Source organism: Acanthamoeba castellanii (assembly GCF_000313135.1).
Source record: "Acanthamoeba castellanii str. Neff unplaced genomic scaffold scf7180000084741, whole genome shotgun sequence".
In the NCBI taxonomy this organism is placed as follows: Eukaryota; Discosea; order Longamoebia; family Acanthamoebidae; genus Acanthamoeba; species Acanthamoeba castellanii.
Genome location: NW_004457702.1, coordinates 569,409 through 591,428, shown reverse-complemented (window position 1 = coordinate 591,428; position 22,020 = coordinate 569,409). Strand labels below are relative to the sequence as shown.

At 62.9% G+C, this 22,020-nt stretch overlaps 6 protein-coding genes across 6 annotated transcripts in view; 4 read left to right on the top strand and 2 right to left on the bottom strand.

Moving 5' to 3' along the window:
- ACA1_174060 (K+ channel tetramerization subfamily protein) overlaps positions 1–1,533 on the bottom strand; it is a gene marked incomplete at both ends in the record, with an annotated part of 2,935 nt that extends 1,402 nt beyond the window's left edge. Inside the window, 5 exons of the mRNA XM_004356595.1 lie at positions 71–165; positions 389–477; positions 644–762; positions 870–922; positions 1,102–1,533. Of these exons, the coding sequence (XP_004356648.1) occupies positions 71–165; positions 389–477; positions 644–762; positions 870–922; positions 1,102–1,533 (788 nt within the window). The remainder of the gene's footprint in view (positions 1–70; positions 166–388; positions 478–643; positions 763–869; positions 923–1,101) is intronic.
- A 436-nt stretch (positions 1,534–1,969) lies between these two features.
- ACA1_174050 (uncharacterized protein) lies at positions 1,970–4,089 on the top strand (the record flags this gene model as incomplete). The annotated part of the gene is made up of 6 exons (XM_004356594.1): positions 1,970–1,996; positions 2,140–2,245; positions 2,424–2,512; positions 2,549–2,708; positions 2,870–3,025; positions 3,173–4,089. The coding sequence occupies 6 exons, from the start codon at positions 1,970–1,972 to the stop codon at positions 4,087–4,089; spliced, it is 1,455 nt and encodes a 484-aa protein (XP_004356647.1).
- Positions 4,090–4,366: 277 nt separating this feature from the next.
- Positions 4,367–10,472, top strand: ACA1_174040 (protein kinase domain containing protein; the record flags this gene model as incomplete). Its single annotated transcript, XM_004356593.1, has 22 exons — positions 4,367–4,517; positions 4,639–4,724; positions 4,852–4,915; positions 5,021–5,179; positions 5,262–5,333; positions 5,446–5,700; positions 5,839–5,922; positions 6,039–6,134; positions 6,274–6,453; positions 6,598–6,812; positions 6,946–7,149; positions 7,253–7,312; positions 7,402–7,677; positions 7,760–7,827; positions 7,981–8,132; positions 8,285–8,415; positions 8,588–8,654; positions 8,840–8,995; positions 9,123–9,197; positions 9,362–9,619; positions 9,799–9,953; positions 10,086–10,472. 22 exons carry the CDS (start codon positions 4,367–4,369, stop codon positions 10,470–10,472), a joined length of 3,351 nt encoding a protein of 1,116 aa, XP_004356646.1.
- A 476-nt stretch (positions 10,473–10,948) lies between these two features.
- ACA1_174030 (uncharacterized protein) lies at positions 10,949–11,861 on the top strand (the record flags this gene model as incomplete). Its single annotated transcript, XM_004356592.1, has 4 exons — positions 10,949–11,105; positions 11,207–11,251; positions 11,343–11,695; positions 11,835–11,861. The coding sequence occupies 4 exons, from the start codon at positions 10,949–10,951 to the stop codon at positions 11,859–11,861; spliced, it is 582 nt and encodes a 193-aa protein (XP_004356645.1).
- Positions 11,862–12,064: 203 nt separating this feature from the next.
- Positions 12,065–17,313, bottom strand: ACA1_174020 (Ankyrin repeatcontaining protein; the record flags this gene model as incomplete). The annotated part of the gene is made up of 16 exons (XM_004356591.1): positions 12,065–12,583; positions 12,728–12,869; positions 12,970–13,102; positions 13,239–13,469; positions 13,555–14,078; positions 14,173–14,637; positions 14,737–14,847; positions 14,936–15,059; positions 15,195–15,708; positions 15,796–15,972; positions 16,087–16,156; positions 16,213–16,346; positions 16,439–16,597; positions 16,733–16,837; positions 16,937–17,058; positions 17,238–17,313. 16 exons carry the CDS (start codon positions 17,311–17,313, stop codon positions 12,065–12,067), a joined length of 3,606 nt encoding a protein of 1,201 aa, XP_004356644.1.
- Positions 17,314–17,955: 642 nt separating this feature from the next.
- On the top strand, positions 17,956–21,904 carry ACA1_174010 (RhoGAP domain containing protein; the record flags this gene model as incomplete). Its single annotated transcript, XM_004356590.1, has 10 exons — positions 17,956–18,127; positions 18,294–18,371; positions 18,593–18,673; positions 18,807–18,863; positions 18,978–19,085; positions 19,206–19,299; positions 19,425–19,500; positions 19,613–19,687; positions 20,118–21,569; positions 21,671–21,904. 10 exons carry the CDS (start codon positions 17,956–17,958, stop codon positions 21,902–21,904), a joined length of 2,427 nt encoding a protein of 808 aa, XP_004356643.1.
- Between the last annotated feature and the right edge of the window lie 116 nt (positions 21,905–22,020).

The following is a 22,020-nucleotide window of genomic DNA, read 5'->3' as shown; positions in this document are numbered from 1 at the left end:
TGGATGCAAAAAAGGGGGGGAGGAGGTGGAGGAGGTGTGTGCCTTGTGGGCGAATACGGCGAGGAACCACCGAGAGCCCTGCGAGAAGAACGCCACGTGTTCAATGTCGCCTTCCGTCGCCACGGGAAACTCAGCCTTGAAGTCCTGCGTCCATCCGTCGCCCACCTGAGCACACGACCAACGACACGACCAACGACACACACGACACACGACATACACACGCATGACATGTGACACACACACACCACGCGTTAAGGGTGTCGCTGGGTGGCCAAGAAGCATTGGGGGCGGGGGGTATTCGAGCCCGTGCCTGGAAGCTCCATCCCTCGATTGATCCGTCCTTGAAGGTGGCGAGGAGGTGGTTCTCCATGGACAGGAGGAAGGTGACCGGGTTGACGTCATCCCACGGGCGGAGGAGGGCGTTGAACAACTTGCCCCCGCACGCGTCACTCTCCTCGAGCTGCAGGCTCGCCACCACTGCAGGCGCACACGACCACGACCACGACACACAACCACGACACACACAACCACGACACACAACACACGGATGGGTGGGTGGGTTGTCAGTCACCAGCCCGCTCGCGGCCATACGCATGGTGCACGGCAAAACAACAGGCGCGTTGGAAGGGGAGGCAAGGCGCACCGGGCGTGATGCAATAGAAGTCGGCTTCGGCCAGCACGGCCGACTTGGGCATGGACGGTGGGATGAGCAGCTCCCCCGTGCGCATGTAGTTCAAGATTGGCTCAAAGTAGCGGCCCTCCCTGAGTTGCACACAACACGCACCACCACCGCACACGCAGGGGATCAGCGCGCATATTAACGGGTGAGATGCGGCTCAAATGGAGAGGGGGGGGAAGAGGACGTGCACCGGTCGATGAAGTAGGCGCCCTGGTCGTCCAACGTGCTCGGAATGTCCCCGTCCTGCAACGCGCACGCGCACGCATGCCACGGGTCAACGCCACTGGCGTGCCTTTCCTTTGTTTCCCCCCCCCCTCTCTAAAACATGTGTGTTGTGTGCGGTGTGTGGTGTGTAGTGCGTGGGGTGCGTGCGGCGGGGAAAGAAAGAGAGGGGGGGGTCCTAGGAGGAGCGGTCGTGGTACCAGGAGGGCCTTGAAGAAGGAGTCCTCGAGGCGGGTGAGGGTGGCCTTGGTGGTGGTGTAACGGGTGCCCCCGATGTTGAGCTTCACCAGCTCGGGCTTCTCCTGGCACAGCTGCGCCACGTAGCGCGCCCGCTGCTCGAGCCCCGCTCCGCTCTGTGGTCGCTTGCTGCTGCCGCTGCTGCTGCGCGAGAGAGAGCCCCGCGGGGGCGGCGCCCCGCCACTGCCGCCCATGGCATGGCGCGGGGACGTGCTGCGGCTCGTGGACCCAGCACCCGCCCCCACCACCTGCAGCGCGGCCCCGCTGGTCAACGTCGAGGCGGGCTCGGCCACGTAGGTGCCGCTGCTGCCCACCACCAGGTGATGCATTGATGAGTCGTGCGGCGGTGGGGAGCTTCCAGCAGCAGCCGCCGCGGCATCCACGGTCAGCTCCATCTCTTAGTTTATTGTGTCGTTTGGGGGTGGGCGCAATTTTTTCAGCGGTGCCTGTAGAGAATGCTTGGAATTCATGAGCATTCCAGAAGGGAGAGTCCGTGGCACAAGTAAACGAAGTGCAGCACGAGCAGCAGCACACAAAAGTAGAAGGAGGCGGCAGCGCGTTTGGATGCAAGCCCCCACCACACAGCACGAGGAAGGGCAGGCCAAGGAGGCCGCGTCGCCCTCCCCCACGCAACGGGCACCGCGGCCAGCAGCGGAGATAAATTCGTCGCCCCTGCCTGCCCACACGCCCTCGCCCTCGCCCTCGCCTTCTCTGTCGGGGTCGATAGGTGCGCTGGGCCTCTCCGTGGACTCGGTGACGCTGAGCGGCCCCATCAGCTACGGCCTCCCCGTATACGACGTACACCGCAAGGCATGCGACCCCCCCCCCAACATGCCCCGCCACCTCCTCCCCCATCATGTGTGTGTGTGTTTGTGTCTGGTGTAGTGTGTCCGTGGTATGGTGGGTGTGAGTGTCGCGCTTTTCGTGGTGGTGGTGGTGCCCTTCTGGCGGAGGCTACGCTGAGACGGAGGGGCTCTGGGACTCATGCGTGGTGGTTGCAGGGGCGTGTCATCTTTTCGCTGCGCGAACTGGAAAAGGGGGAGACGTGGTACACCGAAAACCGCAACTGCGTGCGTCGCATCTCCGACACCCACGTGCTCCTCGGTGGTACGCACCACACCGCACCCACGGCGCCGTCTACACTACCGCCACCAAGACACACACACGACACACACAACACACAACGCACACCACACACACGCACCCCATTGCCGCAGCACCTGGAGCTCCCTCGCGCTGACAGAAATTGTGTCGCATGCGTGCCTGCGTGCGTGCGTGTGCGCAGAGACCATCGAGTTGGCCATCCCCGAGGAGGAGGACTTTGATGTGAGCCGAGGCATCCTCACCTTCAACGGCGAGCAACCTCTCCTTCTCGTGCGTCCCCTACGCACCGCCCCCGCCCTCCTCCAGCTGCTGCTGCCAGTCCGTGTCCGCTCAGTCGCTGATCCATTCTTTGTCGCCTTTGTGATCCATATTATCATCGTCATCGTCATCACCATCGTGCAGGAGGACACCCAGGTGTCGGCAGAGGCGGAGGTGGAGCGGTTGAGCGGCATGAAGTTCTACGAAGGTGCGCCGTGCGAATGCCCCCCACCCTCCGCGCTCCCGCTTCCCTCTGCCAGCGCGGTGTGGCCCGCACACACGCATGTTCATTCGTTCGTTCGTTCGTTTTCGGTGGTTCTGGGCGGCGCGTGACCTCCTCCTGCTATGCTGCGGCTGCTGCAACCGCAGGCATTCCGCTGTCGTCGGTGGAAGTCGAGGGAGCGCAGGAGCGCGGGATCGTGGTGTTCACCCTCCAGCAGCTGCCCGATGGCCAGCCCTTCTACTTTGACCACAAGAGTCGACTCACCATCGCACGGATGGGCGACAATCTCTACGCCATCAACGGTGCGCCCCCACCCTCCGCCCCGTCGTGGTCGTGGTCGTGGTCGTATCTCCGCAGCAAAGGCGGCTTGGCTCGCTCCTCGCCTCACTTTTCCCTCGCTCCTGCGCCTCCCTCCCCCCTCCCAACCCCCCCATTGTGATGTGCGCCAGGCAAGGAGTTCCAGGGGGCTGTCGTGAAGCAAGTGCTGCCGTCGGACTCGTCCCTCCTGGACCTGGTCTTCCCGCATGGTGGCCGCAAGGAAGCGGACCTGGCCGACGACGACGGCGATGAGGGCGACGAAGACGAGGGCGGAGATGGGAGCGGGTCGCACGAGGCCATCATGCAGCAGATCTTGGCGGCGGCCGCGGCCAGTGAAGAGGCGCAGGCCGATGAGGAGGAGGAGATCGCGCGGGCCATGCTGCGCGAGTTCGACGAGCGGCTCAAGGGAGCCACGCTGCGCCGGGCGCAGGAGAAGCGGCGGCGGCTGAGCCTCATGATGAAGCAGTACTCGACCGACCCGTCGTCCCCGTTCCGCGCTCTCTTCCTGCCCTCCTCGCCCCTCTCCACCTCCGGCACCACCATCCCCGTCCGACTGCAGCCGCAAGACCGCAACGACATCGATGACCAGCAGCAGCAGAAGAGCTCCCCGGAAGCGACCCACTGCAACGACGACGACGACGACGTGCACGCCTCCGAGACTGCGGGAGGCCTCGTCATCCCGAGCGGCCGAGCGGATCACGGCGAGACGCGACCGGACGCGGGTCTTGGAGGCAAATGTCAGCAGGAGCCGCCCCGCCAGGATCTGCTCGTGGCCAGGGAGGAGGAGCGGGACGACGACAACGACGAGGAGGGTCTTCTTCTCGAGGACGTGGACCTCAACACCCCGCGCCACGAGCGGCGAGCAGCAGCAGCAGCGCCCCATGACGACGGTGGTGATGGTGGCGCCCTGGCCGAGCACCACCAGCAAGAGGAGCAGGCTCCAGTTGCCGCCCACGCCCCGACGCAGGTGGAGCAGGATGGAAACACCGCAGCAGCAGGTCACGAGGACGACGAGCTGGAGCAGCAGGAGCCGGGTGACCACCACTAGGAGGAGGCGGCGGCGGCGGCGGCGAGGAGCGGCGAGGAGGATCAGCCATCCTGAGGACTTGGCTTCCAGGGAGAGCCCAAAAGCAAAAAGGAAAAAAAGAAGAAAAAGGGTGGCGCCTTCTCCCAGGATACGCGCCGTCGCCGGGGCAAAGAACGAAGCCATCTCTTGGGGGAACCACGAAAACGAAAAGGAGAGAAGAGAAGCACGGAGCAAAGGAGCGCCCGAGGGAGATTGATTGAGAAAGGCGCCCGAGGGAGAGGAGAGAGAGAGAAGGGAAATGGCGTGGTACGGGGTGAGCAACAATGTGCCGATAGGACCCCGCTTCGGGCACTCCCTAACGGCCTTCAACAACGGGGACTCGGCCCTCATCCTTGGCGGCGAGGATGCGCAGGGGCGGCCTCTCCGCGACGCCTTCGTTCTCGACCTTAGTACCTAACCCCGCCTTCGTTCTTTGCCCCCCCCCCTTATTTTTATTTCTTGTCCCTTTTCTCTTTATTTCATCTGATCCTTCACGATGTTGGGAATGATGGCGATTGGCGTGGGCGCCAGGCATGAAGTACAGTCGACCCCTTCAAGATACCACCGACGCCCCGCCCGCGCGCGCCCATCACACCGCCGTCGCCGTAGACAACCAGGTACAGCCCCCCCCCGCGGATTCCCTCCGGCGTGCTGCACGCTACGCTCACGCGTGGTTGAGTAGCGGTGATGGTTGGGAAGCATGTCTGCTGAAATCAACGGGTGCGTGTGTGCGTGTGTGTGAAGGTGTTCGTGTTCGGCGGGTGGGATGGCACGAGCTGCATGAACGACCACTACGTCGTCGACCTGGGTACGTCACCGGTGACAACCGGACCTTCTACGGCGAGGGTGTTATGTGGGCACATTGGCAGCGGCAACCCAGTTAACACCTGGCTCTGGTTGCGGTGGCGCACAGTGACGTGGCGCTGGCGGCGCGTGGCGGGGGCGGGCGACGTTCCGGAGGAGCGCTGCGGGCACTCAGCGGTGGCCGTCGGGCGTAAGGTCTACCTGTGGGGCGGACGCTCCACCTCGGGCGCCTACTTGCCGTGCGACAGCGTCTACGCCTTCAACGCGGGTACCCCCCCCCAATACCTCAACCACCAGCCACACCACCACACCACCACCACCCCCCGCCAACCAACCAACCGCCGCCGTAGACACGCACCGTTGGGAGAAGGAGACCAGCACCGGAGACGCGCCCACGCCTCGCGCTCACCACTCCTCCACCGGTACGTACCCTGGACCACTAGCGCACGCGTGCTGCCTGGGACCGCACGCAGGGCCGTGTTTGTCGGTCGAGGCTTAACACCAGTCCGTGTGTGCGTGCGTGCGTCGGGCCAGGCGTGGATGGAGCTGTGTACACGTTCGGAGGGACCAACGGGCGGGAGGGGTTCGGGGACCTGCACGCGTTCCACCCGCAGTCGTGCTCGTGGAAGCGACTGCACGCGGGCGACGGCGTGACGGGCACGCCGCCGTCGCCGCGTAGTCACCATTCGGGGACGGCGGTGGGCCAAGCCATCGTGTTCCTCGGAGGCCAGCCCGCTCCCGCCTCCTCCCCGCTCCTCTCGCACAGCGACCTCCACGTGTTCCACATCGGTGCGTGGTGCCCACCACTCTTTCCTCTCATATGTGGCATGCGCAGCTGTGTGGTCGTCTGTAGTTCGTGTGTCGTGCGATGTACCGCTGTGGCCTGATGCGCGTGGTCACCACCATGCCCGGTGCGGGTTAAAACAGGTTCGGCGACGTGGTCACAGCATCGGGTCACCGCCTCGGAAGTCGAGGGCGTGGGCGTTGCGAACCACGCCACAGCCCTCCTTGGTACCTCATTGCCCCCTCCCCCATCCGGGCTGGTGGTGATGGGGGGGAGGGAGGCTGACGCACCTTGCCATGTCCATGTCCATGTCCCTGTCCCCATCCATCGGTGGATGGTGCAGGCAAGAGCAAGGTGGTGGTGTTCGGAGGCTGCAAGGACGACCTCCGGGGAAGCAAGCCCTTCCCCTCCAACGAGACTCTCGTGCTCTACCAGCTCGGTACGACTATTGTCCTCCTCAACAACGTTGTGGCTATTTTGTCACTATCACTGTCAATACCGTTTCGTTGGCGTTATGATCATTCATGATGATGATAATAATGATAATGATAATGATACTTTTAATATTGGCGCGGCAGAGGGGCTGCTGAATGCGCCGTCGGTGCGCGGGGTGCGGCTGCGCAAGTCGCTCATCAACACGGTGACGAAGAACCAGCTGGAGGGCATCCTCACCGACCAGCAGGGCGTGCTGAAGCGGAGGCAGAGCGCCGGCAACTCGCCCTCGATCGCGCGCGCCCTACCCATTGTACCCCCACCCGGTACATCTCCGCTCCTCCTTCTGTCCGTGCCGCACCCCTCCCAGCCACATCGTCCGATCAACTACTTTGATATATCTATATCTTTACATACATATATTCACGTTTTTTTTTTTGAAACATGTGTGTATAAAGTCGTGGCTGCAGCCCCTCCTCCGCCCCTCCCGCCGCCCCACGTGGGCAGCCCTCCCGCGGCCCGCAAGGAGAGCCGCAAGGAGAAGAAGGAACGCGAGAAGCTCGAGAAGCTCGAGAAGCGCGTCAAAAAGGAGGAGGAGAAGCAGAAGAAGAGCAAGGAGAAGGAGAAAGTGCGCCCCACCACCTCTGCCGTGTCGGGAGTCTCCGTGCCGCTCAACGTCAAGCGGGTGCGCTCCCCTCGACCCCCTCACTTTCCACTTTTCTTGTATCGCTGCCTCGTGTGTGGTCAGTTGATTGGTTGATTGTTTGGTTGGTTGGGTTGGGGGTTACTTGTCTTGTGTCGTGGTTGCATGGTGACAGGTGGTGCACGTGAACCACGAGATGCAGTGGTCGGGGAAGGATCCCAACGAGGTGTTCGCCAAGGAAGAGCTGCTGGGCGAGGGTGCCTACGGCGCCGTGTACAGAGCCGTTCACCGCGAGACGGACATGGTCATCGCCATCAAAGAGCTGCCCAACCTCGTCAACCAAGAGGAGCTCCAGAAGGAAATCGACATCCTCAAGAAGGTATATCTATCTATCCTATCCTATCCTATCCTATCTATCTCGCCAGTGTGTTAGAAATATCCCCATCCTCAGCTGCTGATTCCGTTTGTACTCCATCGCGCAGTGTTCGCACCAGAACATCGTGTGCTACTTCGGCACCTGCCAGCTCGCCAGCTCTCTCTGGGTATCGACACACGACACGCACGACACACACACACGTGGTGGTGGCGGCTGGTGGTGGCATCGTGCGCTCACCTCTCTCTGGGAGCGCAGATTTTGATGGACTACTGCGACATCGGCAGTGTGCGGGACATGATCGAGCTGTGCAACAAGCCCCTCAAGGAGGATCAGATCGCCTACATCCTCCAGCAGTCTCTCCAGGGGCTGCTCTACCTCCACTCCATGAACATCATCCATCGCGACGTCAAGGCCGGCAACATCCTCCTCGACGGCCTGGGCGCCGTCAAGATCGCCGATTTCGGAGTGTCGGAGCAGCTCTCCGACGCCGTCTCCAAGTCCGACACCCGCATCGGCACGCCCCTTTGGATGGTGCGCACCTCCCAGCATCGCGTGACCTCCCATGTACCCCGTGGTCGGCTAAGTCGGCGGTCTCCGTTCGTGACCACCTCAGGCGCCGGAGGTGATCTTGGGCAAGAGATACGACAACCGCTGCGACGTGTGGTCTCTCGGAATCACGGCGTTCGCTCCCCCCACCACCACCACCACCACCATGCCCCTAATAACCTCCCTCCCTCCCCAGCCCTGATCTGACTCTCTCTCGCCGGCGTATGCCATCTACACTGTGTGGTCTCTCTCTCTCTCTCTCTCTTCTCATTTCTTTGGTGGGCGCAGTATCGAGATGGCCGAGGGGCTGCCCCCCAATCACGAGATGAATCCCATGCGCGCCATGCGACTGGTGCCCCAGCGGCCACCGCCCACCCTCACCGATCCCCGCAAGTGGTCCAAGGACTTCAACGACTTCATCGCCCTCTGCCTCACCAAAGGTGCGCCGGCACCCCTTCCCGCGGATGCCCCCCTCGGGTTTGACATGACCGCGAGCGAGTGCATTTGGTTGCGATGCCACGTGTTTTCCTTTTTTTCCTGGTTGGTGCATTCCTTCGTGCCAACGTTTTTGTTTGGCCGTGCGTCTCGCCAGATCCCGAGAACAGGCCGGACTGCGTCGAGCTCCTGGGCCACGCCTTCATCCGGGGCTCCCGCGGGTCCGGGGCGCTCAAGGAGCGCATCAACGAGTGCTTCATCCTCAAGCTCAAGGAGCAGGCCGCCAAGGTACCGACCACACACACACACCAGCCGCCACCGCCAGCCGCCACCACCACCAGCAGCAGCACCACCACCACCACCACCTGATCCTCCCGTCCGTGCACCACACAGCCCTTCGTTCTTGTATTCATTCCTTGTTTCGTGGCGATCCTTCCTCTCGTCGTTCATTTCGACTCAGAAAACGGCAGCGTCGGAGGCACCGGTCGACAACGCCAAGGCCTCGAACAGTGCGCCCGGCACCCCCAGTACCTCCGCGCCCCGCCCCCGCCCCCCAACACCACCTCCTCTCTTACTCTCAACTGCACACCTCCCTTGCCGTACCGGGGGGGGGGCGGATGTAGAAGAGCCCAGCAGCGCCGCACAACATCACGCAGACTCACCACCAATGTCATCACCATCGATGTATCGGGGGGGGGGGCATATACGCCAGGTGGGAGCAACCACGGCACGATGGTCTACGCCGACAATGGCACGATGATCAGCAACGACGTGTGCTCGACCATGCTCGTCACCCAATCCGACAGCGACGGCGACGACTCGGATGGCGACCCCATGGCCACCATGGCCGTCAAAACCCTCCGCCTGGGTACGCCCCTCCATCGATGCCCCGCGTGTTCTTTCCAGTTGGCGCGCTCTCTGCCTCCCTGACTCTCTCGCTCGCTCGCTCTCTCTTCCCCCCCCCCAATATTAAAAATGGCGGTGGTGGTGCACAGGTGGCAACGCAGCAGCGACCATGTGGGGCACCATGATGGTGAGCGGCGACGACAACGATGAAGACGATGGCTCTGGTAGCGCCTCTCTCATTCTCTCTCTCGACGTCCTTGCCGTCGTTTTCGTTCCCCCCCCTCTTTTTTTGGCGGCGTCCCTGCGTGCGTGTGGAGACTCAGGGTTTTGATCGGGGAAGCCAACGGTTCGCCGTTCTTTGTGCAACCCTACCACGTTCGCTGTGCAGATGACGACGAGTCGACCGACGGAAGCGGCGCCGGGTTCGACACCCTCGTGCACCGCCAGTTCATGAACCCCTCGGCCGCCGCCTCCAGCAGTTCCCCGCCCCCGCTGCCGGCGCGCGACGATGGCAATGGCGGTGGTGCCGGTTTCGACACCCTCGTGCACCGCCAGTTCATGCGCCCTTCGCCCACCCCGACCCGCGTCAGCAGCTCCCCCACCTCGCCCGCCACCAGCGCCATACGGCCCGTTCACCGCAAGACCAGTACCCCTCCCTTCGCGTGGCTGGTCGTTGTTTGTGTGGCGTGTGGCGTGTGGCGTGTGGCGTGTGGCGTGTGGCGTGTGGCGTGTGGCGTGTGGCGTGTGGCGTGTGGCGTGTGGCGTGTGGCGTGTGGCGTGTGGCGTGTGGCGTGTGTGCTGTAACACACTCCCCACTATGCGCAGACTCCACGGGCGGCCAGCCGCCGGCGAGCATCGTGAAGAAGGTCTCCTCGCCGACGTCGTCGTCGGGAGAGCTGGTGGACAAGGCCTACATCGATGCCGCCATCGCCCAGCTCGAAAAGCGCATGCAGCAGCAGCTGGTCGTGCTCGTGAACCAGGTTCGTTTGACCCGCCTCGCCTCAATAACATATTGAGGCTAAGCGCTTCACGGCGGCGGCGGCGGCGGCGGCGGCGATGGTGACGTTGTGTGCGGTGGTGGTGCGTGGCACGTGTGGTGGATGGTGGAGCAGGAGATGGCCAAGTTGAAGGAGGACATCCTGCAGACGGTGGTGCGCCTCATTCCGGAGGACTTCCCCGCGGGCGGGCCTCCGTCGGGTTCGATGTCGCCGCTGGCACGGCTGTCGTCAGGCGGATCCGAGCAGTTCAGCTCCGACGAGGGCGGCCTCACCAAGCGGATGAGCGCCGGCGGCCGCAAGAACCCGCCCGCCATCTACAAGAGCGGCGGCAGCAAGAAGGAAAGCGAAAAGGAGAAGGAAAAGGCCAAGAAGAAGGAGGAAAAGGAGAAGAAACGCGCGGAAAAGGAAAGGGAAAAGGAGACGAAGAAAGAGAGGCGCAAGTCGCTCTCCGTGCTCAAGAAGGCCGGCGTCGAGAAGAAGGCTCTCCCCTTCGAGGTGTAACATAACCAGAACACGCACGCGTGTGGCCAGCCACCAGCAGCACCACGCGGAATAAAATTTTCCCTCTCATTCCAGCCACTCTTTTGGGTGAGGAATGTTAGGTTAAGTCCGATGCCCGATTGGCGAAGAGGCGCCTGGACCACTTTAGGGAGGAGGCGCACACATCTCTTGGGAGAGCGGTTCTTCTTCTTCGATTCCTGTCCTTCCATCCTTCCATTCCTTCCATTCCTTCCACATCATCGTCGTCATGAATGTCAGCACCGGCGCTCGGTTGAGCCTGCTGGCGATGTTCGTGGCCGCTCTCGTCTCCCTCTCCTCCACAGCACCGCTCCCAGAGGTGCGATCCCCCCCCCCACTGTGGATCGCCGTGAGTGGGGGTGACATCGAAAGAGACAGATAGCTCAACGACGACGATGGTCTGGTCTCCTTTGGGGGGGTGTAAACATATCCAGATAGAGGTGATGTCCTCAAGCAGCATGGACAACTTCTGGAGCTCCTTCCGGTCTGTCGAGCGAGGCCTGGGCACGCGCAACCGGTGGACCTACTTCAATATGCCGGACCCCATGGATGCGAGGGAGGAGCAGCACGTCCTTCACATCCTCGCCGGCATCACCACCTACCGCATCCAAGGAGGTACTTTCTCGAACATATTGCCCCCCCCCCCGCCCCTAAACCTCCCACCCCAGACGCATCCACTCTATATCTCCCACTCACCTCCTGGTCCACACCAACAGCCAACGGCACAGAGGGCACGGAAGGGTGGTTCTTCCCCAACACCGGTGCGCCTCCCGTCCCAACCGTCTCTCACTCCAATAACTTATATATAATTCAATATCCACCTCGACCCTTAACCAAACCTGGCCCACGCAGTGATTCCGGCGGTGGCTGGTGTCAAGTACGTGTCGCAGGTGTTTGCTGACTCGGGCGACCAGTCGACGGTGGAGGAGGAAGACGGAGAAGAGCTGAAGACGTGGGCGTGCGACCTGGACTGGGAGCAGCCGGATCCCTTCACCGGCGACTCGGGGGCGTCGGTGTTCGGCTCCGACGACGGCTACTGCTCCACGCAGTGCGAGGTGGTGCTCTTCAAGGCCAAGACCCCGAGCCAGGGCAGGAGGGCCATCCAACAGTTCGCCGGCGACGACCTCCACGAGAACCGGTTCTCCAACATCATGATGGCCTGCACCTTTGCCTCCACCTACTACTGCGCCGCCCTCTTCGCCGACGTCCGCCAGGCACGCGCTACCTCCCTCTCCCTCTCTGTGTGTGCCACCACCGGTGCACTGACACGCCGGCGTGCCCCGCCGTTTCGCAGGTGCTGGACACCGACTGCGGGTCGTGCTGCTCGGCCGATGCATGCAGCAGGTAAAGGCAAGCAAGGACGCGGACTGAGAGCACCACCACCGCCACCGCCGCCACGAGACAAACGAAAAGAGAAGAGGAAGAGATGGCAAAGGCCTGCTGCTGCTGCTGCACGAGGAGGCTGGCCCGGCGGTAGGCCCGACCGGAACTATTTAATAGAGAGAGAAGAGAGATAGAAAACGCGCAGCCAAGAACAGCAAAAAAAAAAGAAGGGGGGAGGTAGAGGGTCGCAATTAATTGTCGAAGATGGAGGCCATGAGGCTGTCGATGGCGGACGAGGCGTCGACGTGCGATGCCGACGAGGTGAGGGAGGGCGGGTTGGAGTAGTCGCTCTGCGAGGACTTGAGCGACGAGGCGGCCTCCTCCACGCCGCCGCCGCTCGAGGCCTTGCCGCCGAAGCCGCCGCCGCGGGAAGCGGAGAGGGAGGCCACGATACTCTCGATGAGCGTCGAGTGGTCGAGGCAGGAGGCCGACGAGTTGAGCGACGGCGGGTTGGACGTCCCGTTCTGCGACGACTTGAGCGACGACGCCTCGCTCCCGATCGCCGACATGCTCGACAGATCCGACGACGAACTTTCGTCGTTGTCGTCGTCGTCGGCATCACCGGCGTGGCCGTCGACCGGCTTGGAGGCTTCGGTGTAGGCCGACTTGAAGATGTGGTCCACCATGCCGCCCACGTCCGATAGCGTGAGCCGCCGCATGCGTGGGCTCGGCGCCTCGTGGGTCCACTCCTCGAGCAGACGCACCACCTCCTGCACCACCAGCCACCAATCACCAGCCACCACACGCGTGTCGTGTGAGCGGGGTCCCCAACAGCAGGAGCCAATCGGCGCTCGGGGGGTGATATGGCCAGCCAATGGAGGTTGGGTGTGGTGGTCGGTAGGTAGGTACGGTACCTTGTGGTTGGCGCGTCGGGCGACGTCGAGGGCGGTGCCGTGTTGGGAGGGGAGGGAGTCGTCGATCCCCAGTTCGAGCAGCGCCCGCACGGCCTCGACCGACCCCACCCGCGCGGCCAAATGCAGCGCCGAGTCCCCGTAGCTGCTCCCATCCACGCGTACGCACGCGCGCGTCAGAATCACAACCCCCCTCCCCCGGTTGTTGCACGCGAGCGGGGGGGGGAGAGAGAGACGTGGCGTACTTGGTGGTGGCGTTGATGTCGATGGCCCACTTCTCCTCGAGCGCGAGCCAGCGCAGAGCGGCGGCCTTGCCCGACAGGCTCGCCCGGTGCAGCACCGTCTCCCCATTCTTGTTCGCCGCCCGAATGTCCACCCCTGTTGTTGATTATTATTATAATGTGTAATAAATAGACAAGGGTCAGTGCATGCCCATGTTTCGTTTGTAAGCCCCCCCCCAACCATCACAATGTCACTGGGGGTGGATTGGGGGGGGGGGTTGGTAGGTCGGTACCCTTCATGATGAGTTGCCGGACGGCGAAGGAGAATCGGTCGACCGGATTGGTGGCGTTGGCGTCGCCATCGGCCGCCGGCGCGCCCGTGGAGCCCACCGCAGGGGACGACGGTCCGTCGGGGAAGGATCGGATGAAGTAGTGGAGCGGAGTGGACCCATCGGACGACACCGCCGTCACGTCGAACCGACTGCTCGACAGGAGGTGCAGCAGCATCTCCACATTCCCCGACGCTGTCGTGTGTCGTGTGCGTCGTGTGCGTGTTAACAAGCACGTGCGTGGGTCGAGAGTTGGGTGGGGCGGTAGCAGGAATAGTACCGGCGGCGACGTGTACGGGGCTCCATCCGTTGTTGTCGCGGAGGTTGAGGTCGGCCTCGAGCTGGTCGACCGGGTAGAGGTCGATGAGGCGCTGGGTGAGGGCGCGGTTGTTCTGGTCGATGGCGATGTGCAGCACGCTCTGGCCTCGCCAGTCGAGCGTGCGCAGCACCGCCGCGCGGCCCTGCTCCTGCACCAGCCGCACGAGGCCCTCCGCATCGCCGGCCTTGGCCAGGCGGTGTGCCTCGGGCATCTCGCGCGTCTTGGTGGCCGACCGCAGCAGTTTGGTGCCCGTGGCCTCGCCCATGCTCTTCGACAGCGTCACGCGCTCGGGCCGGCCCACGGGCGGCGAGAGCGGGGCGGCGCCGATCCGGTCCCGGCTGAGAAGGTCCGACGGCTCCTCGGCGCTCTTGCTCAGGAGCTGCTTCTCGTGGCTGATCCGCTCCCGGCTCCGCTCCTTCTCCTTCTCCTTGATGATCGTGCCCCGCTTCTTCATCATCGTCCGACTGTGTTTCCGCTGCTTGACACTGCACACAACACACCATACGCAACACGCAACACGCAACACGCGAGGTGAGAAGAATTTCGAGAATGGCAGTAACGACAACAATGCATGCATACCCGTCGGGGTCGGCGGCGTCGTCGGGGGAGGTCGAGTAGAGCTCGGGGTGTGCGGCCCACTCCTCGAGGATGTCGACGAGCTCGGTCTCGCGGAGGAGCTTGGCGATGTCGAGGGCGGTGCCGTTGGGTCCGCGCAGGGCCGGGTTGACGCCGTAGCGGAGGAGCTCCTTGATGGCCGACTTGCGCCGGGCCTGGGTGGCCAGGTGGAGCGAGGTCTCGCCGGTCTTGGTGGTGATGTTGATGTCGACGCGGCACTTGGTGATGAGCCACTTGATGGCCAGCACGCGGCCGGCGAGGGCGGCCGAGTGGAGCGGCGTCTCGCCCTTGTCGTTCCGGTCGAGCAGCTCGCAGCCCTTCTCCAGCAGCAGGTTGCCCGCCTTGCAGTATTTTTTGTACATTTTCGAATTGTCCCCGTCGTAGAAGTTCTTCACCAGGTAGTGCAGCGGCGTCGACCCGTCCCGCGACCTGGTCAGCACACGACAATCACGACAATCACGCATCACCGCACACGCATTACTGGAAATGTCCTGCTGGGTTAGGAAGAAGAGGAAGAAGGCGCCATACCGGCATTTGACGTCACATCGGCGGGTTTCGACGAGGTACTGCACCATGGCCAGGTTCTTGTGCGACGTGCCCACCGCCGCGCAGGCCACGTGCAACACCGTCCACCCGTCCCTGCGCACAATTAATTAATTAATTAATTAATTAATAAACGGTGAAGATCACGTGCGAGTGCGGCGGCGGCGATGTAGTTCGTCGTTACCGGTCCTTAAGGTTGAGGGACACGTCGGGGTAGGTGTCGATGAGGTGCTGCACCACATCCATCGCGCCGGCCTCGACCGCGACGTGCATGAGGGACTTGCCGCGTCGATCCAACTCGCCCAGCACTGCACAGTACGCCACAACAGCCCACACGATCAGCCCTCACTGCCAGCCGTAGGCCGTGTGTGGCGCACATGTGTCGTACGTGTATTTGCGTGCGTGCGTGGGTCGGTATGTGTGTCTGTGTGTCGTGTGCGTACCCTTCCAGAGGCCGCGTTCGTCGATGTCCTTGGCCAGGCCCTCGAGGTCGTTTTTCTTGGCCATGCGGTGCGACACGGGCACCGCGTTGCGTGCACTGGTGCGGGAGGGCGGGGACGAGAGCCCCTCGCCACCGCTGTTCTCTCCTCCGCCGACGAGTGACGCCTCGCTCCGGGTGCGCTGCACTCGCTCGCGCACCTCTTCGTCGTTCTCGCTGCGCTGCTTCTTCGCCTTTGCCGCCTTGCCGTCCCGCTCCCACTCCTCCACGCCCTCGTCGTTGTGGCGTGAGAGGTCGGGCGCGCTGCTCTCCACGCGGCGGATGGCGACGCCGCCTCCGCTCCCGGCCAGCGACGACGCGACGGAGCTGAAAGAGTCGCTTCGGGCGAGCGGCGACGACGAGACGGGCGAGCTCTCCGGGGAGTGCGTCGGCCGGCGCACGATCCCGCTGCCCGAACTCCGCAGCAGCCCGGGCGTCACCAGCTGCGACGCCGGCGTCTTGGTGCGGGTCATCGCACCCTGTGAGGCCACAGCACACAGCGCACACGCGCGTTGGCCTTTTTTCGATTGCGACGCACGACACGCACATGGCACACATACGCACACAGGGGAGGAGGGGCTGCGCGCCTGCAGTTCGGCCATGAGGTGGCGCTGCTGGTGCTGGGCCTGTTGGTGGAGCTTGATGTTTTCGAGGAGCGACACGAGCTCGGGGTTCTTGACCATCTTGGCCACGTCGAGCGCCGTCCCGTTGGCTTTGCTCGCGATCCCGGCATCGATGCCCATCTGCCGCGCCCACCCGCCACGTGAGCCACGGCACCAACAGATATATAAAATATATCTCAGAATTTACGGAAAAGAATAAAGATAAAAGCAAAGACATGGGTTGGCGGTGTCGACCTGCAGGAGGGTCTTGACGGTGTCGACTTGACCCGTCGAGGCGGCCAGATGGAGCGCCGAGTCGCCGTTCCTGTGACGCAGTGAGCGCAAAGCAACGCAACGCAACAGATGAGGCGAGTGACGTACTTGGTGACGGAGTTGATGTCGATGTGGAAGTCCTTGTTGTCCAGCAGCCATCGGATGGCGCTGGGCCGCCCGGCGAGGGCGGCTTTGTGCAAGGGCGACTCGCCTCGGGAGTTGCGCCCATCGGCCGCCACCCCCTGCTCGCCACAGCACACGCACGGCCCATCATGAGCACGCGCACGCGGAAGAGCTGAGGGCGAGAGAGAGAGAGAGAGAGGGCAGGCCGCACCTTCTGTACGAGCTTGTTGGCCACGGCGACGTACTTGGAGGCCTTCTTGGCCTCGGAGTCGTGCGGGAAGTGGCGGACCAGGTAGTGCAGGGCCGTGGCATCGTCGCTGGCACGCAACTGCGCGTCGCAGCTCTGGTTGAGGAGCAGGAACTCGATCACCTGCCCCCCCCCCACAAGGCCGTTCCTCGCACATGTCAATCATAGAACAGAGCGGCACGCGCCGCGAAGGAGAAGGAGAACGAGAAGACGATGCCCGACACGACACACCGACACAAGTTACGGAAGCTTGAGCACCTTGAGGTGGCCCGCTGCGCAGGCGGTGATAAGGGGCGACCAACCGGATCGGTCGCGCCCATTGAGTGTATCGGCGAGCTTCTTCCTGGACGGGTGGTTGATCACCTGTGCGTGGTTCACCCGCACGAGAGACACACCGTGTCAGGCACAACCACGGCTACGCCGCACAACTATCGGGCGGGTTTTGGGGGGGGGGTGAAGTACAAAGTGTTGGAGGACGTCGAGGTGGCCAGCATCGGCAGCCACGTGTAGGACGGTCAGGCCGCGGAGGTCGGTGGTGCCCACCACCTCCTCAAACCCCTTCTCCTCCACCAATCGAACCAGGCCTGCAGTTCGACAATTCAATTCAGAATTGAGTGGTGTGTTTGACCGTGCACTCGTTTGTCCCCTTCGACCAAATGACGAACAAAGCCATAAAAGCGTGTAAATAAGGCATAATAATAATAGTAATACTAAAAATAATAAAATCTTTCGGTGCCAAGGGGGGAGGAGAACGAAAACGAACCGTCGATGTCTCCTTCTGCGGCCAGGCGATGAGCCTCGGGTCGCTTGTCGCGGCGGTTAGCGGGAGATGAAGCCATCTGCCACTTGGTCGTCGTGGTCGTGCCCGTCAGTTGGAGAGGTGGAGCCTCCAGTTCGTGTCTTCTCACCGACGCGATGGGATAACCTCCGTTCGTCGGCCCGTACCGTACTGCTGTCTTCTCCTCCTTCTCCTTCCAAATGAAGGCAACACGCACACGCACACGCACACGCTGGATTCGTTTTGCCCGGACCTTGCCTCGTCAGCGCCCGGTCGCTTTTGTTTTCTTTGTTTGGGGTCCTTCTCTCTTTGGCCTCGTTCCTCGACCCTGTCAGTCACTCTCTGTGACTCCTCGACGGTGCCGGCAGAGGGAATGAAGGCTGTAGTTGTTCGCGGCAAGATTGCAAGCCTGCAAGCCCGCGGGTTCGTTTAAACCTCCGGGAATGGCTGGAAAGCCACCGAACTGGGCCATTTTTATTGTTTGCTTGCGGAAAGGCGAGCCCTTGGCGATCAGCGAGAAAATATATTTTCCCTTCATTTCCCTGCCACTAAATTGGGCCGCAAAAAAACCTCAACCCACCGCAACGACAACCGGAATCTAAAGAGATTTATAAGATCTGCGTTCCAGCAAGGCGCATCCGTGGAGAATAGAGATAGGGAAGAGGATAGAGATAGAGATAGAGATAGGGATAGGGATAGATAGATGAATCGCCTCAAGGCCGGATGGCCCAAGGGGAAGAAGAAGAGCAGTAAGGGTGCCCCCTCCTCCCTCGCCTCATATGGCCCTGGGGCGCCTCCGTTGCAGTTCCAGCGCTCGAGCCAAGCCCTCCCGCCCCTCATCGAGGACTGTCTTGCCTGGCTCGAGGCCCACCGCGGTACTCCGCCTTAGCCAATAATCTTCTTCATTAAACGTTACTTTATTGTTGCATAAATATTAAAAAATTATTCTTGAGCGCAGAACAGAAAATAGTATTTTTAACTACAAATATCCATTCCTTTATGCTTTTATTATTTTATTTATTAATTTATTTATGTGCGCAGTGTGGGAGGTGGAGGGGATATTTCGTATCAGCGGCGACTTCCACGAGATAAAGGCCCTCCTCCGCAAGTACGCCAAGGGTACGCACCCCCCCCCCTATACCCCCCTTTTTACCTACTCCCAGCCCCCCCCCCCGCTTGCCTCCTCCGCCCGGCTATGCACTTGGCGCGCCGTGTGCCGTGTGCCGTGGTGGTCTGGTGGACGGTAGTGGTGGCTGTGCGCGGATGGCGGTGGCGGCGGCGGCGGCGGCGGCGGCGGCGGTGCTGATGGTTGGTTGGGTGGCTGGTGGTGGCGAGAGAAGGCAAGAAGGTGAAGCTCGACGACGAAACCACCGGCCTGCGCGCACACACCGTGGCCTGTCTCTTCAAGACCTACCTGCGCGGTACCCCCCCCCGCCCTTTCGCCTGCAGCGCCCACCCCGTGTCACCCTCCCGCCTCCTCGCCACCCTCGTGCTGCTGTCGATGCTGATGTCGTTGCATCGTTGTGTGCATGTCCGGTGATCGACGATGATCAGAGTTGCCCATTCCGCTGCTTACGTTCGAGCTCTACAAGCCCTTCTTGTCCGCCATTGGTGCGTGCCCCACGTCTATTATCCCCCCCCCCCATTGGGCCGATTCACAACTGCGGCGGAGAGAGCGCTGCTGACGGGCCATCGTCGATGGACGGGCTGGGCTGCGGTGCGCAGGGGTGCCGGACGAAAAGGCGCGGCTGGAGCTGATCCGTACCACCATGGCCATGCTGCCCCCGGCCAACAAGGCCCTCCTCACCCGCCTCCTCGCCCTCATGCGCAAGGGTACCATCAATCACCGCCACCGCTACCGCCAAAAAAATGCCCTCTTTCCTTCTGGATACATTCCCTGCTGCTGCTGCTGCTGCTGCTGCTTCGCGCTCATCGACCTCGGTGCACCACCAGTGGCGGACCACGCCGACACCAACAAGATGCACGCGCAGAACCTGGCCATCGTGTTCGCGCCCTGCCTCCTGCGCCCCGAGAACGACGACCTCATGTATGCATCCCCCCCCCACCACCCCCACCACCCCCACCCAATCTCTCCACGGTGTGCGTGTGCGTGGAGATAATAAGGCAGATATTTTTATTTTAATGTCGTCGTTGCCACGTTGTCGTGCGCAGGGCGGCCCTCATGGACGGGGGAGTGTCGCAGGCGCTGCTCTCGACCATGGTCACCCACTACTCCTACTTCTTCATCGTACACCCACCCACCCCCCCTTGGGGACGACTGGAGACCGGAGAGAAGAGAAGGCAGAAGAGCGAAGAGGGCGCATTGACTCACCGCGCGGGGGGGGGCATCGCTCGAGCAGGAGAAGGGCGACAAGAGCGAGACCACCAAGCAGCTGACCGGCGAGTACAAGGACTTCTACCGCACCCTACGCAAGGTGCCCGGCCTCACCTCCCCCTGCCTCACCTCCTCCGCGCGCTTATGCCATCCATTTGGCATTTACTTATTATTCCTATTCGTATTCCTATTCTTATTCTTATTGTTGTTGCTGTTGCCTCTGTTCCTGTTGCTGCCTCTGTTCCTGTTTTGTAGGGCACGCTCCGATTGGCCGCGTCGATGGTGGAGGAGAAGAAGCTCCTCCAGCGACTCAAAGCAGGCACGACCCCCCTCCCCTGCTTCGATGGACGGTGGTCACGGTGGCTCCGAGCGCGATGGCTGACGGCATTCTACACGGCACACGGCACACGGCACACGGCACACGGCACACGACACACGGCACACGGCACACGGCACACGGCACACGGCACACGGCACACGACACACGGCACACGACACACGACACGCATGGAACAGGCGAGGAGTATCAGAGCGAGGGCGAAGGCGGCGGAGAGAACGGCGGGGAAGCGGGCGAGGGTGGCGGTGGTGGCGACGTGGAGGGAGGGCTGGCCAGCATGTCGTCCGAAGTGCGGCGATTCGCGGCCAAGGCCGAGCCCCGCCGCCGAGCCGCCACGACGGCCACCACGCCGGAGGCGGCGGGGGCGCAGGGTAAGCCGCTGCCGGCGCCCCCGCGGCCCTCGAGGCCGCCGCCCGTCACCAAGCTCCTGCCGGCGCCCGACGCCCAGCCCCTGCGACCACAGCCGCCCATCCCGCAACCAGCAGCCAAACACGACGACGACCTGTCGCCCCGCGAGCCGCAAGAACCGCCACAACAGCCGCAGCAGCCCGCGCGCTTCGAAGGCGAGGACCACCTCAAGGCGACGGCTACGGCGGCGGCGGCGGCGGCGGCCGAGGAGCCGGCGGTGATGGATCTGAAGAAGACGCGGAAGCTCCCCAAGCGGGCTGGGGCGAAGGAGGACGACGGGGGCGACAAGGAGGAGCGGGAGCGGGAGCGAGAAAGGGAGCGGGAGCGGGAGCGAAAGGCCAAGCAGATCTCGATGTCGTGGAACCCGTCCCACGTGCGACGGGAGCTCGAGGCGAGCAGCAGCGGCGCGAAGGGCGAGCAGGGGCGACTGCTCTACGCGGAGCTCGAGGGGAGCGGGAAGGAGCTGCTCCGCTCGCACAGCACCCAGATCGCCTCCATCCGCCGCCGCCTCAAGCAGTCCTCCGCGGAGCTGGCCTCGTCGAGCGACAGCGACAGCAGCGGCGATGATGACGATGAGAAGAACGATGACCGCACGCGCGCTCGCTCGCTGTGCCGTTCGACGCCCGCCGCCAAGGTGGCGTCGGCCGCGAGCGATTCGGACTCGGACCACTCCACGCAGCGGCTGAGCTCGAGCCATCGCGTCAGGTCCGTCCGGTCACGACTACAGAGCGACAGCAGCAGCGACAGCGATAGCGACAGCGCCTCGTCGTCTGATGAGCCAACGGCGAAGCGGAACGAGAACAAGAAGAGTCGGGACGACGACGATGACGACGCCGGCGAGAACAGCGGAGATGAGGTGAAGGTGGTGACCACCAAGCAGACGACGACCTACCTCACCCCCGAGCAGATGGTGAAGCTCGTCCGACAGCAGCGGGCGCAGCAGCGGAAGGAGCTCCTCGCCAAGAAGAAGAAGAACGACAAGCAGCAGCAGAAGAAGAGTAACAGCGCCAGCATCAAGAAGAAGAAAGGCTCCGGCAGCGACAGCGACAGCAGCAGCGAAGCGGATTCTTCTTCTGCATCGTCGAGTGGCAGCGACAGCGACGAGGGCGACGTGCGCAGCAAGCGAAAGTCGCCCAAGGCCGTGTCTCACCGGCACCCGATGGGCAAGTCTATGCCCACCCGGCCCTCCGCCTCGCCCACCCCCGCTCGCCTTGCGGCCTCTATGCCGTCGCCCCACGTACGTCGCCCGGCGCCACTGGCGCACGCGTGCGCTCACACAATGAGGCGTTGGCTGATCCATCTCGCACACCGCACACGGACGCACACGCACACACGCAGGAGGAGCGCAAGGAGAGCACACCAAGTGGAGGCTCGTCGTCTTCGTCGTCGTCGTCGAGCGAGGACGACACAGATGATGCGGAAGTGGTGCTGGCGTGGAGCGAGAAGATGGCGGAGGGCGATCTGGGCTACTTTGAGCGTCTTGTCGACGGCAGCAGCTACCCAACAGCGTCCTCCGATTTGGCCGCCCTCGCCAAGGACGTCGATCTCGTGTCCCTCGACCACTTCCAATAGCAAATGGTGGCCATCATCGTCATCATCATCCTCATCGGCCGTTTAGCTCCGCCCATGGCCAGCGGAACTCTCTGTACACTTCCATCGCGTTATTGAACAAGACCAGCACTTGTGCT